The sequence below is a fragment of the Symphalangus syndactylus genome, chromosome 7, assembly GCF_028878055.3.
Source record: "Symphalangus syndactylus isolate Jambi chromosome 7, NHGRI_mSymSyn1-v2.1_pri, whole genome shotgun sequence".
Taxonomy (NCBI): Eukaryota; Metazoa; Chordata; class Mammalia; order Primates; family Hylobatidae; genus Symphalangus; species Symphalangus syndactylus.
In genome coordinates, this window is record NC_072429.2 from 103,233,234 (window position 1) to 103,247,236 (window position 14,003).

General features: G+C 36.1%; 1 protein-coding gene across 2 annotated transcripts in view; it reads right to left on the reverse strand.

The window, feature by feature from the left end:
* Positions 1 to 10,142: 10,142 nt before the first annotated feature.
* Positions 10,143 to 14,003, reverse strand: part of LRP12 (LDL receptor related protein 12) — a 97,299-nt gene continuing 93,438 nt past the window's right edge. For both annotated transcript variants that reach the window (XM_055287020.2, XM_055287021.2), the window contains one exon: positions 10,143 to 12,410. In XM_055287020.2, coding sequence (XP_055142995.1) covers positions 11,544 to 12,410 — 867 coding nt within the window. In that variant the 3' untranslated portion in view covers positions 10,143 to 11,543. The remainder of the gene's footprint in view (positions 12,411 to 14,003) is intronic.

Consider the following 14,003-nt stretch of genomic DNA (forward strand, 5'->3'; position numbering starts at 1 on the left):
TTTCCACTAGCTCACCCCAGCACTTCCAAACCTGCTCACCTTTTGTTTCAGCACACTTGAGTTTGATCTCTCCCCTTATTTTAATAGTCTTAGAAAAGTCTTCCTTGACTGTTTAACTGTGTAGCACAATTTTCCTCTGACACCCACCTCCTTCCAAATTCCTTTAGCCTTCCTTAGCCCTGAGCAACTACTGATCTACTTTTTGTCTCTATAGATTTGCCTCTTCTGAACGTTTCATATAAATGGGATTATACAATTTGTGTTTTTTTGTAACTGGCTTTTTTCACGTAGAGTGTTTTTGAGGTTCATCGCACAGCATTCCTTTTTGTTGCCAAATAATATTCCATTGCATGAATATATCACATTTTGTTTGTTCATTTATTAGGTGATGGCCATTTGCCTTGTTTCCACTTTTCGGCTCTGGTGAATAAGGTTGTCATGAACATTTGTGCACAAGTTTTTGTGTGGATACGTTTTTATTTCTCTTGGGTATATACCTAAGAGTGGAATTTCTGGGTCATACGGTAACTCTACATTTAACTTTTGAGACACTGCCAGACTGTTTTACAGAGCAGCTGCACTGTTTTACATTCCTACCAGCAATGTATGAGGGTTCCAGTTTCTCCACATCCTCACCAATGCTTGTTATTCCCTGTCTTTTTTATTACAGCCATCCCAATAATTGCGAAGTGGTTGTTTTCTAATATTTTTATATTTTTTGTAAAGCAAATATGATTCCAAAATAAAACATAAATCCTTACTATGAGGCTATAACATTTAAAATAGAAAATTAAATCCCTCAATTCTATAAGTGAAAATACAATAAAGAATTAGTTCAACTTCCAAGAGCTATACTGCTTCCAATCCCAATGATGGAGGTACTTATTGATGCTTCTTCTTCTGCTATTTGTGTGGATAAGAACATCCATCACATATTTGTTCTGGGGATTAGAAACAAAGTACATAAGGCATCTAGTATGAGGGCTCGTACTCAGGAAGTACCAATAGATGCTTATGTTTACTCAAAAGCAAGGAATTGGTTACAAACAGTTGCTTTGCACACTTGGCTAACAACTCTTTTTAATTAAAACAATTTCTTTAGAGACAAGGCTTTGCTTTGTCACCCAGGCTGGAGTGCAGGGATGCTATCATAGCTTACTGCCGCCTCGACCTCCTGGGCTCAATTGATCCTCCCACCTCAGCCTCCCAAGTAGCTGGGATTACAGGCACTTGCCATTATGCCTGCCTAGCTAATTTATTTTTACTTTTAGTAGACAAGGGTCTCGCTATGTTGCTCACGTTGGTCTCAAACTCCTGGCCTCAAGCAATCCTCCCTCCTCATCCTCAGCCTCTCAATGTGTTGGGATTACAGGTGTAAGCCACCAAGCCCAGCCTTTGACTAATTACTCTAATGGCAACATGAGATAGAGAAATGGAAATTAGGTTGTATGGTAAAATCTCAATAAAAAATGTCAATGTGCAAAGTGCCACCAAAGGAAATAGGAACAGGATGTAGCTAAAACTCACGAAATGAAAATCCCCCCATCGATAAGGGGGGATACCTGTCAAGACCCCCAGTGGGTGCCTAAACTGAGGCTAGTACCAAACTCTTCCTATATATACTATGCACATAATTTTTTCCTTCTTCACAATTTCACACATAGATTTGTTCTTATAGACCTTAGCAACCTCAGCCTACAATTTTTTTCTTTCCTTGTTAAGCGGAGAACTTCCAACGTTTAACTTAACACATTTTCCGGCTTCTCTGTGGCATATCCAAATTGCCAACATCATTACTCTTGTGCTTTGAGGCCAATATGAATAGTAAAATACGAGTGACTTGAACTCAAGCACTGTGATACCACAACAATTGATCTGATAACCAAGACCACTATTAAGTGACCAGGGGCATGCAATGTCCACAGTGTGGAGAAGCTGGACAAAGGGAGGATTCACATCCTGCATGGAATGAAGCTGGATAGCATGAGATTTCATCACAGTACTCAGAACAGCACACAATTTAAACCTTATGAATTACTGATTTCTGGAATTTTCCATTTAATATTTTCAGACCAAGGTTGACTGTGGGTAACTGAAACCACAGAAGGTGAAACCTCAGACAAGGTGGGGACTGTTGTACAAAATTTATATTTAAGGTAACTCAGACTTTGGAAAACTAAATCTATAAGGAATTTCCAGGGTCACTTGAAATCAGAGCTCAGCAGTAATATAGAAATATCTTAAAAAGCTGCTCCCATTATAATGCAATTGAGAATATTCCATTGAATATTGTTTACATGTTGCTTTTTATCATAACTTCTGTTATTATTACGAGCTCAACATATGTTGCTAAGCCCACAGGAAGTAGCCATGTCTTTTCTGTTCTAGGGCTCCATGGAAGTTCTTTATTTTGGCTTCTGTAAATAATAAAAAGGAGTGTGCCAAGATATCACTCTACCTTTGTTTAGTGAATTCAGTTTTCATTGAGATACAGCCAAAAGTTGCCCTGTAACCAAGAAAACAGGACAGTGGCTATTGTAAGAAACCTGCTGTTTCAGAAAGCTCTAGTAATACACAAAATGCTTAATACATGGTATAGGGGAGCTCTTTTAAAAGACTTTTATTTTGGAAAGTGAATCTATGATATTGACAATTAAAATTTGTTTTCACTCTCTATGTGTAAACCTCCAGGAAAGGCTTCTGCATATTTTTTTTCTTGCTTTTTTAAAAATTTGATCCTTTCACTGGTAACCCTTAAGGGTAGGTGTGATCCCATTTTCCAGATGAGACAAGAAAATCAAGTGATTTATTCAGTTACAAAACTCTAGGCGGGGTGCTGTGGCTCACACCTGTAATCCCAGCACTTTGGGAGGCCGAGGTGGCTGGATCACGAGGTCAGGAGTTGGAGACCAGCCAGACCAACATGGTGAAACCCTGTCTTTACTAAAAATACAAAAATTAGCTGGGCGTGGTGGCATGCATTTGTAATCCCAGCTACTCAGGAGGCTGAGGCAGGAGAATCACTTGAACCCGGGAGGCGAAGGTTGCAGTGAGCCAAGATCACACCACTGCACTCCAGCCTGGGTGACAGAGGGAGACTCCATCTAAAAAGAAAACCTCTTTAGTAGTGGACACAGAATTCAAATTGTGATGTGCCTGACTCCAAAGCCCATGCTTTTCCATCTCACTGTACTCTATTACTTCTCTTTAGTAAAGCTTCCAAGTCACTTTTTGGGGGATATTAAGCTTTTTGGGGTTTGAGCTTCCTTCCAACATATGGGAGAATCTGCCCTAATTGACACCTCAGTATCCTTACTGGAAAACACTCTAAGCAAATTCTCATTTCATTCTCAGTAAACCAGGTGTGTCCTAGGTAGACAGAAGGCGACTTGGTCCTGTGATGTTCTAACACTAGTTTTCAAATTGTATTAATCCCTAAAACCCTTTGTTCAAATGAAATCTTGCAGGAAAGTCCAACATATAAGTAGAATTCTGTTAGGAGAACACAAGGATGAGCAGTTTATTGAGAGAACCCATCAACTGGAGCTACATTGACAGAGCACCTACATTGATTGAACTCATTGATTGAGCTCCATTGATATGTGCCTCCTCATCACTGTTTGCTGCATTCACATCATCTCATTTAATCCTCTACTCCACCGTTACTATTCCTGACTTAAGAGCCAGTAGACTGGTTAAGAAGGTTACTCCATGGGTAACTGAGAAGCCTACCAGTTGCTTAAATACATACAGGTTTATTTTTTTCATGGAACTAGAAGTCCAGAGATAGCCAGGCCAAGGTTGATACAACTGCTCAGTGAAATCAGGCCTTTTCTCTTCCTTTTCCATCACCCTTAAAATGAGGCTTTTCTTTTCATGGATACTGGTATGCAATTAGCAGTGTTTGCTACAACAAGGTAACAACGTGATCTGAAAAACATCCGGATCTAGGAGTTCTGTAAAGACCTCACTTTAGTTCCGTCACTAAGGTAACTTCCTTGGGCCCCCTGAACTCTGCAGGATCCTTTCATTTGTGTCTGCTTGGTCTTGGAATTCTATTAACTTACCACAAGTGGGCTGTTACCCTTTCTTCTCCCCTGCTCTCTTATTGACCTTTGTTCTGGGTTGCAATTCAGTTTCATGATCCCAGGAATAAGCACACATAAAAAATGGAAAATCATCTGTTTCCGTTTCTCTTCAGAAACCACTATTATTTTAGAACTTTTCATGTACAATAGCTTATTTAAATGTAAGCTTCAGAGATTTTTTTTTTGAGACGGAGTCTCGCTCTGTTACCCAGGCTGGAGTGCAGTGGTGTGATCTCGGATCACTGCAACCTCCACCTCCTGGGTTCAAGCAATCCTCCCGCCTCAGCCTCCCAAGTAGCTGGGATTACAGGCATGCACCACCACACCCGGCTAATTTTTGTATTTTTAATAGAGACAGGGTTTCACCATGTTGGCCAGGCTGGTCTTGAACTCCTGACCTCAGGTGATCTACCCACCTGGCCTGTCAAAGTGCTGGGATTACAGGCATAAGCCACCTTACCTGGTCAGATGTTTTAACATTTAAACAATTACAATAATAGCAAAGAGTTATACAGCACCTACTATGAGCCAAGAGCTGCTATGTATATATTACAATGCTGTTCCAAGAGCATTATGTATATTAATTTGTTTGATTCTCCAGTAGCCCTATTATCCCCATTTTACAGATGAAGAATGGAAGTACAGGGTGATTGACTTCCTGAAGGGCACATGCCAGTAAGGAGTTGGACAGAAATTAGAATCCAGGCAATCTGACTCCAGATTTTTACCCACTATACTGTTGCTTCTAAGCAATTTAAAAATAAAAATTTTATAGGTTACAACATGTTGAAATATTAATACAAATTATTTTAAATGTAGATAAATAAATGCTAATCTTTAAATTTTACCAACTGCCTAAATATGTTTATTTAAAATTGCATCAATGCTGTGATTTCTGACTGAATATGCTAAGGCAAATTGTTTTATCCTTGTATGTAATAAACAGATAGGAGATACACATACATGCCTGACACGACAGTGGAGCTAATTTTATATCCTTTTAGCAAATAAATTTCTAAGGCTGTAAAACTTTTTCTACTTAAAATATTAATAATGGCAACTTAATGTTTCTTGCTATGTATTAGGTACTGTGCTGGGGTAAAGATGGAATGACTTATCTGCTATTCCTTTTATTTAGAGGTGAGTCTATTTCTTTTCCTACTGAATCTGGGTTGGCCAGTGATTTGACAAGTAGAATGTGGCAGAAGTATTACGTTGGTGCAAAAGTAATTGCCAGTTTTGCCATTGAAAGTAATGGTGAAAGTCGCAATTACTTTTGCACCAACCTAATAACATTCTAGGATGTCTGAGACTCTGTCATAAGAGCCTTGCAGCTTCTGTATACTGGAACATTCATTCTTGGGTCCAGCTTCCATGCTCTAAGGAAACATAAGCAACCTTGAGGAGACTCACATGAAGAGGATTCTAGGCTCCTGGCTGAGCACCCAGCCAACAGGCAGCACAAACCTGCCAGTCACTCAGGTGAGCTCTTTGGGGAGTATATTCTCCAATTCCAGCAGAGGCCAAGAGGAGCAGAATGAGCCAATACCACTGAGCTCTGCCCACATTATTGATTTGTGAGAAAACTGAATGATTGTGGTTGCTTTAAGCACAAAGTTTGCAGGTAGTTTTTTATGCAGCAATAGATGGACAGAACAAGTGCTAAGGCCTTTACAAATGTTATCTTTATTCCTCACAATGATCTTATGAAAAAGCTATTATCCTTACCTCAAGATGACAAAGCTGAGGCTCAGTGAGTTGGCATAATAATCCAGTTCTGTCAACTCCAACTTGATAGATATTTCTCCTGATAAATCTTACTTCACTTTATGATCCATCTTATTCACAGCTGTTGAGTCAGGCATGACTAAGGTTAAATCTTAGTTCTGCCCTTATTGGCTATATGCCCTTGGATAAATAGAAGGTAAGTTTGTTACTTCACAGGACTGTGAAGATACCAAGGATACATATAAAGAAATTGGCAGGTGATAGGCACTCAACAATAGGCAAATATTATTGCTCTGAAAATTCCTATAATGCAGAAGCAGCTAGTGGTAAAAGGCTCGCAGAATAGCATTTGATGGTGTGAATACCATCATGGTGTGGGATACACACATTTAGGAGCAGGCACGTGCAAAAATGTCAGAATGGCCTGACTTCTAATAGGAAAAAATCTCATGACATCACGATGGTAAACCATGTATGCATACATGGCCTATGTTTACCTGCATGTATAACATAATATGGGTATATAATTGATTTCTTTGAAGTCTAGAAAATTCCTGACTAAACAGCTATGTCTGTTACTTCATTTTAAGATTCCTTCCAGCTCTAAAATTCTGTAAATTTTACTTAGCATCCTTTTTCTACCTTGAATGTTGATTACCTTAGGAAAAAAATGCAATCACAGCCAGCCATCAGCTCATGCCAATAACTATATACAATTTGCAATTTGTATGCTATTCCTGAACAAGAGTTCAGGTATTCAGAGAAAAGGCCTTTCTCTCTACTGCCTGCTTCTACCAATTTTTAAACAGGGACCTTCCTGAGTAAAGCAGGTCCTATCAAGTTGCTGTCATCTTCTCCCTTAGAATTTGGGGGAAAAGGTGTGAGGGAATGGTGGAGCAGGTGAAAGGAGGGCTGCTGTAAACTGCTGTGACCGTTGCTGGGTCTGTTGTAGGTGGCTCAATAAACACTTAGAGAATTCAATTAACTTGTTCTTCCTTTATCCCATTTAGCCTGTCTTACCCACTTATTTCCAGATTAACAGTGGATGACAGTGGTAAGCAGTAGTAAGAATTAAAACCTCAACAGCTTATCGAAAGACCCCTTCATCCTGTGCTTTTATATTCTTAGTGCTAGTGTATGACATGAGCCAATAACAGGGCTTCTGGCCCATAGATCCCTTCTGATACAGCTCCTTTTGTTTCCATTCTCTTCCCTACTAATATTGGTGCTCTGACTGACAAGACAAAGGACTGTAACCTGTTGAGAAGATCTAAAATCTGAGTAATTCCTACTAAAATCTGTATCCTGTAAAGAAATAACACACTTTTTAAAAGCGCTCTTGGGACATTTAAAAATTGAAAGACAATAACTGCCCCCCCAACACATATACTCTTAACATTGTTTTTGATGCCATAAAATGAAAAGAATCAGAAAACAAAATGACTCACACCAAAAAATTCTCATTATCTAGAAAAAAAAAAGCAAAGAAAAAAATCCTTTTATACAACTTTTGGATTAAAGAAGGTATCAAAACTGAAACTTAAGAACATTTAGAAAATAACAGTAATGACAACATTACTGCAGCCAAATGATTCACCTTAAGCAGTGCTCACTTAAGTCCATGTCTTAATCTCTTCTTAATAATTAAGAAGTAAAAATAAATAAGTTACATGCTAACTCAACGAGTTAGAAAAAAACGACAAAATAAACCAAGGAAAGCAAAATGTGGAAAACTTATTAAAGTGGAAATCAACTAATTAGAAAGAAGAAAATTACAGAATAGAGACATCCAAGCAGTTTGGGGAAAATAAAAAAATACACAATTAAAAAAGTAGGTAAACAGCTACCTTTATCAAGAAAATAAGGGAGAAACTTTGGGAGGCTGAGGCGGGCGGATCACGAGGTTAGGAGATCGAAACCATCCTGGCTAATACGGTGAAACCCCATCTCTACTAAAAATACAAAAAAATTAGCTGGGCCTGGTGGCGGCCGCCTGTAGGCCCAGCTACTCGGGATGCTGAGGCAGGAGAATGGCATGAACCCGGGAGACGGAGCTTGCAGTGAGAGAGATCGTGCCACTGTACTCCAGCCTGGGCGACACAGCAAGACTCCGCCTCAAAAAAAAAAAAAAATGAAACTAAGAAAGCATAATACAAACTAAGGGGCAACATCCACATGCACAGAAGACGAAGAGTTAACTTTCTTCAACTAGGCAAATAAATTTGAAAACTTGGATTAAATGGATGGTTCCTGATCCAGATAGGATATAAAAACTACATGGATTAATTACCTAGATGATACCAACAAAGTTGTCAAAAAGCTGCTTGCCAAACATCCACTAAACCCAGCTAATTTCACTGAAATTTTAAGAAACAGAAAATTCCAATGCTATTTAAACTGTTCTAGGGCATTGTAAAAGGAGAGAAGTTTCCAAATCCACAAGCATAAAATACTAAACTTCTCAAAGTGAACACGTGTATGCACGCACACACAAACTATAGACTACTGATTAATACAAGTGCAAATATCCTAATAAAATATGAAGTGCAGTCTAGCAATATATTAAAAAAATACATGGCCAAAAAGAATTTATTTAAAGAATGTAATGATAGTGCAAAATTACAAAATATATTAGTAAAATTCATCTTAAAGGATCAAAGGAAAAAAAATCGTATGATCATCTCCACAGATGTTGAAAAGGCATGTGATAAAATTAAACATGCAGTCTTTAAGAAGTTTTAAAAATAGGGATTAGTTGATACTCCTTAATATGATTATATCTATCTCAACTCAATTAATTATAGCCAGTTATTGAACATTATTTTAGAAGTACTAGAGAATGCAATTAAGATACAAAGAGGAATGCAAACTGTAACAATGGTTACATTATCAGTGTTTGCTGATGACAGGACTGTGTAGTTGGAAAACACAAAATAATTAAGTGAAATACTATTACAAACAACAAAAAAATGGAATCAGGTAGCCAGGTAGAAAATTAACATAAATAATTAGCCTTTACATGCACTAAAATTAGGCAAAATTATAAACAGGATTTAATTAATAAAGGCAAAATGTAAAAATTTAAAAAAATAAACTCTTAAAAATGTATGAGATCTCTGTAAAGTGTAAAATTCATCTGAAGGAAACAAAAAAAGACGAATGGGCATGATTTTTAGATAGTGCACCATAGTTTAGATAAAAAGCTTTAACATGATAATGATGTCAAATTCCCCTAAATTAATCTATAAAATTAAAACTGTCCAAAAAAAAAAAGTACCCATGGATGTTTTGTGGAACTCAACAAATTGATTCTGTCATTCAAATGGAAATATAAATAAGAATATTTGAAACATTTAAAAATCAGTTATTAAAACAATAAAGGATTGGTACAAAAAGAGAAAAGCAGATCAACAGAAGAAAATAGAGTCTAGAAACATACCCAAATAATATGGAAATGTACTATATAAGTTCCATTTCAAATTAGTAAGGAAAGGATCTATTATTTAATAAATAGCTTTGTGAAAACTAGGTAGTTATCTGGAAAAAAGATAGTGAAGCCCTAAATTCAGGAGAGATCAATGATTTAAATGTAAAAAAAACAACAGAAATGCTTGATCTTACTTTTAATATTCAAACTCTAATGATGTATTATTTCCCTTTGAGAAAAGGTACAGAAAATGTATGCATAGTATGTTACAATTTGCATTACTATATATGGTATTGATATGCCTATGTACATATATGGTTATTTCTAGAGAGATATACAAGAATCTGGTACTGATATGTGTCTCTTTCAAGTGAACTAAAAGATGGGTGTTGGGATAGAAGAGGAATTTACATTTCACTGTTTGAACCAGGAAGACATATTAGTTAATTAAAATAATAAATTAAAACATATGCTAGAAAACCAAAACCCTTATACTTGATAGTATATTAGTACTAGGGCATAAAAGATTATTTGGTAACACAAATTCTGCCAGTAGAATATACTATAGGGATCTAAAATGTATGTGAAAACAATTTAAAAAGAGAACTGATTGTGTTACTGCATCTTGTGAGATAAGTCAATTAAAAGGCAGTTTAATCAATTAAACTCATCTTGTGAGATACATCAATTGAAGGGCAGTCTCAAGCAAAATAATATTCAAGTCCTTAGAAAATTTTACCCTCGAGTACTGGTAAAAGCTACTACTTTACTATAAAGTAGTTAAGGAATGATCTCCTTCTAATCATTTTTATTCTAGATATATTGCATATTTTATGGCCTGAATTTGTATATGCACCAAAATTCAACAAATAAAGAACAACTTTGATTTAAAAAGTACCTCAAGGCAATAAAAAAAATCATTTTAATTTTTGATACATATTAAAACATCTTAGTCAGTTCCTCCTGACAGCATAACACAGACAAATACACAAGACTTCAAACATGCTTTAAAATGACATTCAGCAAAGTACTTAAAATTTAATAAATAGCAAATCACACACAAATACATTTTTCATAATCATTAAACTACTAAAACAGACAGCTAAAGAATAAATAAACGGCAATTGACAGTAAAAAAAATATGTTGGGTTTTGCAATTCACACTACTTAAAAAGGGGGGGATGATCTGAATGATTTCTTAATTTTCTTTTGAGAGTGTAGCATGATCCCCCCAGGAATAAAATATATAGAAAAAATCACTCTTACAACAATGTATTTTTTAAATACAACAAATAAATATGAAACCAGCAAAGCAATTTCAAGTTGTAATAAAAATGTCCCCTGCCCCCAGCCAAAAGCTATGGAAATATATAGTCGCTGTGGTAGCAAATAATAGCATTTAAAGTGATAGTGCTTGTGCACTAAGCTCATCTGAGACCTTGATATAATTTTAGTGCAAATCCCTAGGGTCCAATGCAAGCGCAACCCTGTATTAGGGGAACTTATGTTGTACAATTTTTGTACATGTTTTATAAAGTTCAAGATTTAATGCATAGTAGAATATCTTCATCCACTTAATTCTGTTGCTAAATAGAGATGAAAAAAGAAATGACTTGGGATTTTACCATTTGGTTTGTACCATGTTAGAGTATTAAAGTCAACATTAGAAAATCTTTATAAAAGAGTTTTGTTTTTGCCAGTAATTTATCTAACTCTGCCTAAATTTCACATCATTGTATGTTAAAGTAAGAGAAAAATTTTTAGACAGTTTGGTTCCCTTTGATAAGTTCATATGATAATGAAATCCAATAATAGACAAATGTCAAACAAATGAAAACGCAGGTGAGTATAAGGGTGTTTTTTTTGTACATTAACAACCTTAACATCTAGTATATTAAGTTACAAGATGTGTTGGCAAAAGCATAAACGTTTCAATTAAAATAAGGTATTATTTTGTACAAACCATTTAACAAAGGATAGATAAAAATGACAATCAAATGAGTTTCAGCAGCCACATTTCTACAGTGAACTACAGTATCAGGATGAAAACAATCGGAAACAAATGAAAGGACATTATTGAACAATATGAATATGTAATGCATTTTTAGCTGCTAAAATAGTAAACTCTAAGTTCATAGAGTTACAAGTTGTTGAATTTAACCATGCAGGCTAACATATAATAATAAGAAATCACCCTGCATTTTTTCTTTTTAAACTAAAACTAGTTTAACTGTAAAGTTACAAAATAATAAATGGATATTGCTCCAACTTGTATACAATCTCCCTTACGTGATTCGTACCTAACAAAGTAACAAAGCCTCATCATCACTCGTTTCGTTTTTCAGTGTTACTTCTAAGCAAGTGTCTGGTATCTGGGCAGTGTGGACAATACCACAACGCTCACAGGGGCCATCTCGATTACTTGGCCTTACTCCAGGATTCGTTGCACTATATGGTTGTCTAAGCCCTTGTCCTTGATCTGAGGCAAGATCAAGAAGAGGTCTGGAGCAGTCATTCACATCAAAGTCTGAAGATCCATCAGAAATTGGAATCAGCATTTCAACATCATCATCATCTTCTCTTCTACTTACCCCATTATCAAGTTGTCTCAAAGGACTCTGGTTCTGACTTACGGAACTTGATCGTCCTAATGTAAAACGTACCCAACGTAGCCCCTGAGTCACACGACTGAGTGCACTTGTAAGCTGGTGACGTGCTGGACTCACACTTGGGGGTTCCACACTTGTCACATCCCTTCCATTATCTGCATGACCACCTCGGGTACTCTGAGTTGAGGAACTTGCACCTGCTCCTACTGTCGCTTCTACTGCCGTTGTGGGAGGGACTTTTTGAGGCAAAGGAGCTGCAACCCCACCAGATGCTCCTGCCATATCTCTTCTCTCATTTTCTGTGTCTGTATCATCAGACTCCACGGAAAACAAACTTCTGTGAGTATGATTTCTCTCAGGTTCTCTACTGGTACTCTGACTAGGGACAACCTCATCTCCATCTGCTGAGACCAAAGCCAATGACCCAGAATGACGTGATCTTGCAAAATTAAAAATACGGTTCCAAATGTTGCTTGATCTGCCTGCCATAGGAAGCCTGACTGAAGTAAATCCAAGCTGAGATCGTACTGCTAGCCTCAGATTTTCCAAAACAGAAGCCTACAAAAATAAGAAAAGATCTTAAGATAGTTAACAACAAGGTACCAAGATAAAAAAAAAAAACCACCCTTCTATTAAGAATGTGTTGTGGTTAAAAATTCTGTTACTCATTGTTGCTTTTGGGTCTAAGGAGGAAAAATTAAATTCTCTTACCTATGTGGGTTCATCCTACTACAGAATCTAATCTACTAATCTAACTTGAATCATTGTTTGTTTAAACTCTTCTTGATATTCTATTTTATATATTCAACTTAAAAATGATATTTAATGTCAATTGTAACAGTTGTTTCAAAATCTCACATCGTAATCCAACGTGAAAAGTGTACCAAAGCTAGAAAATAAAATTGATACTTCTGTAACTAGGAACATAGGAGAATCTCTACATAATTGACGAAGTGACCAAAATGAGTTTGTGAAAACCAGGCCTTTTATCTTTTTTTTATTTTAAAGAACAAATTAGACTTAATTTACAAGGCTGAACTTTTCCGAAACATGTGAAAATTGTATTTCACAGAGTTGGTTCTCAAGCATTTGCTGAATGGATACTGAGGATTTAATTATATTGTCACAAATAAAGGAATTATATTTGTAATACAGCACAGAAGACAACAAGAAACAACAAAAGAACCTGTTTATATCATTACTCAATGGTATCTAGACATTTAGATTTCTTCTCAATCTTTAAAGTTTTATTTTCTATAGTTTAGTATTAAGTATAAATTATATCATTCTTTGAAAACTAGTTAGCTGTAATTAGTGTATATGAAAGGCTGCCCAACTCAATAAAAAATCTATTCTTTTTTCTAGATGAACGAGTTTAGAGTTTATTTTTAAAAGCATATAGCATTAGATAAGATAGTCTTTAAGCTCCATCTAGTGGTTATAAAAAGAAGTATTCAAACTTGAAACAGCTTTCAGCAACCTGGCATTTAGTATTTAAAAATTATACTTCCAGGAAACAATCTCAAGTTGATATACTCTCCTTCAGATGATGATACTGTCTCCTGCCAAAACTCACACCTCTTCCCTTTCCCCTCACAGAAGAAAGAAGGTAGAAAATAAGGAAAATGTCCTCTTATGTTCTGTATCTCTTTGTGACTGGTATTGCATTTATTTATGCTTTCCATATAGGCCTTTCCATAGTGCCATGAACATAATTTATGATAAGTTAAGAAGCTACTATCATAGGAACATTTCATAGTCTAACATTAGTAAGGCACAGATTGCCAATAAGAAATTTGAATATCAGCACACATGGATTTGCTATACAGATGAGTAAGAGTTTTCACCAATTAAGAAGTACCTAACTATAAATTAAAAAAAAAAAAAAAGAAAAAGAAAAAGTGGTTCACATTTCTAATGAACTTCTCCACAGATCTGCTCCTCAACAGTGAGCACGCAAGTTTTAAGCCTTCATGTTGAGCACTATGCTATTATGTCCAGCAATGAACAAATGGCTCTTCTGTTATCCTTCTCTGTTGTGCTGCTATTAGCCATCAAGATCAACAATGCCTTCAACATACTTTATTGCTGACTTTAACATTTGGTTTGTCATACTGAGGTGAAACTCTCTACTTAGTTAAAAGTCAGTTT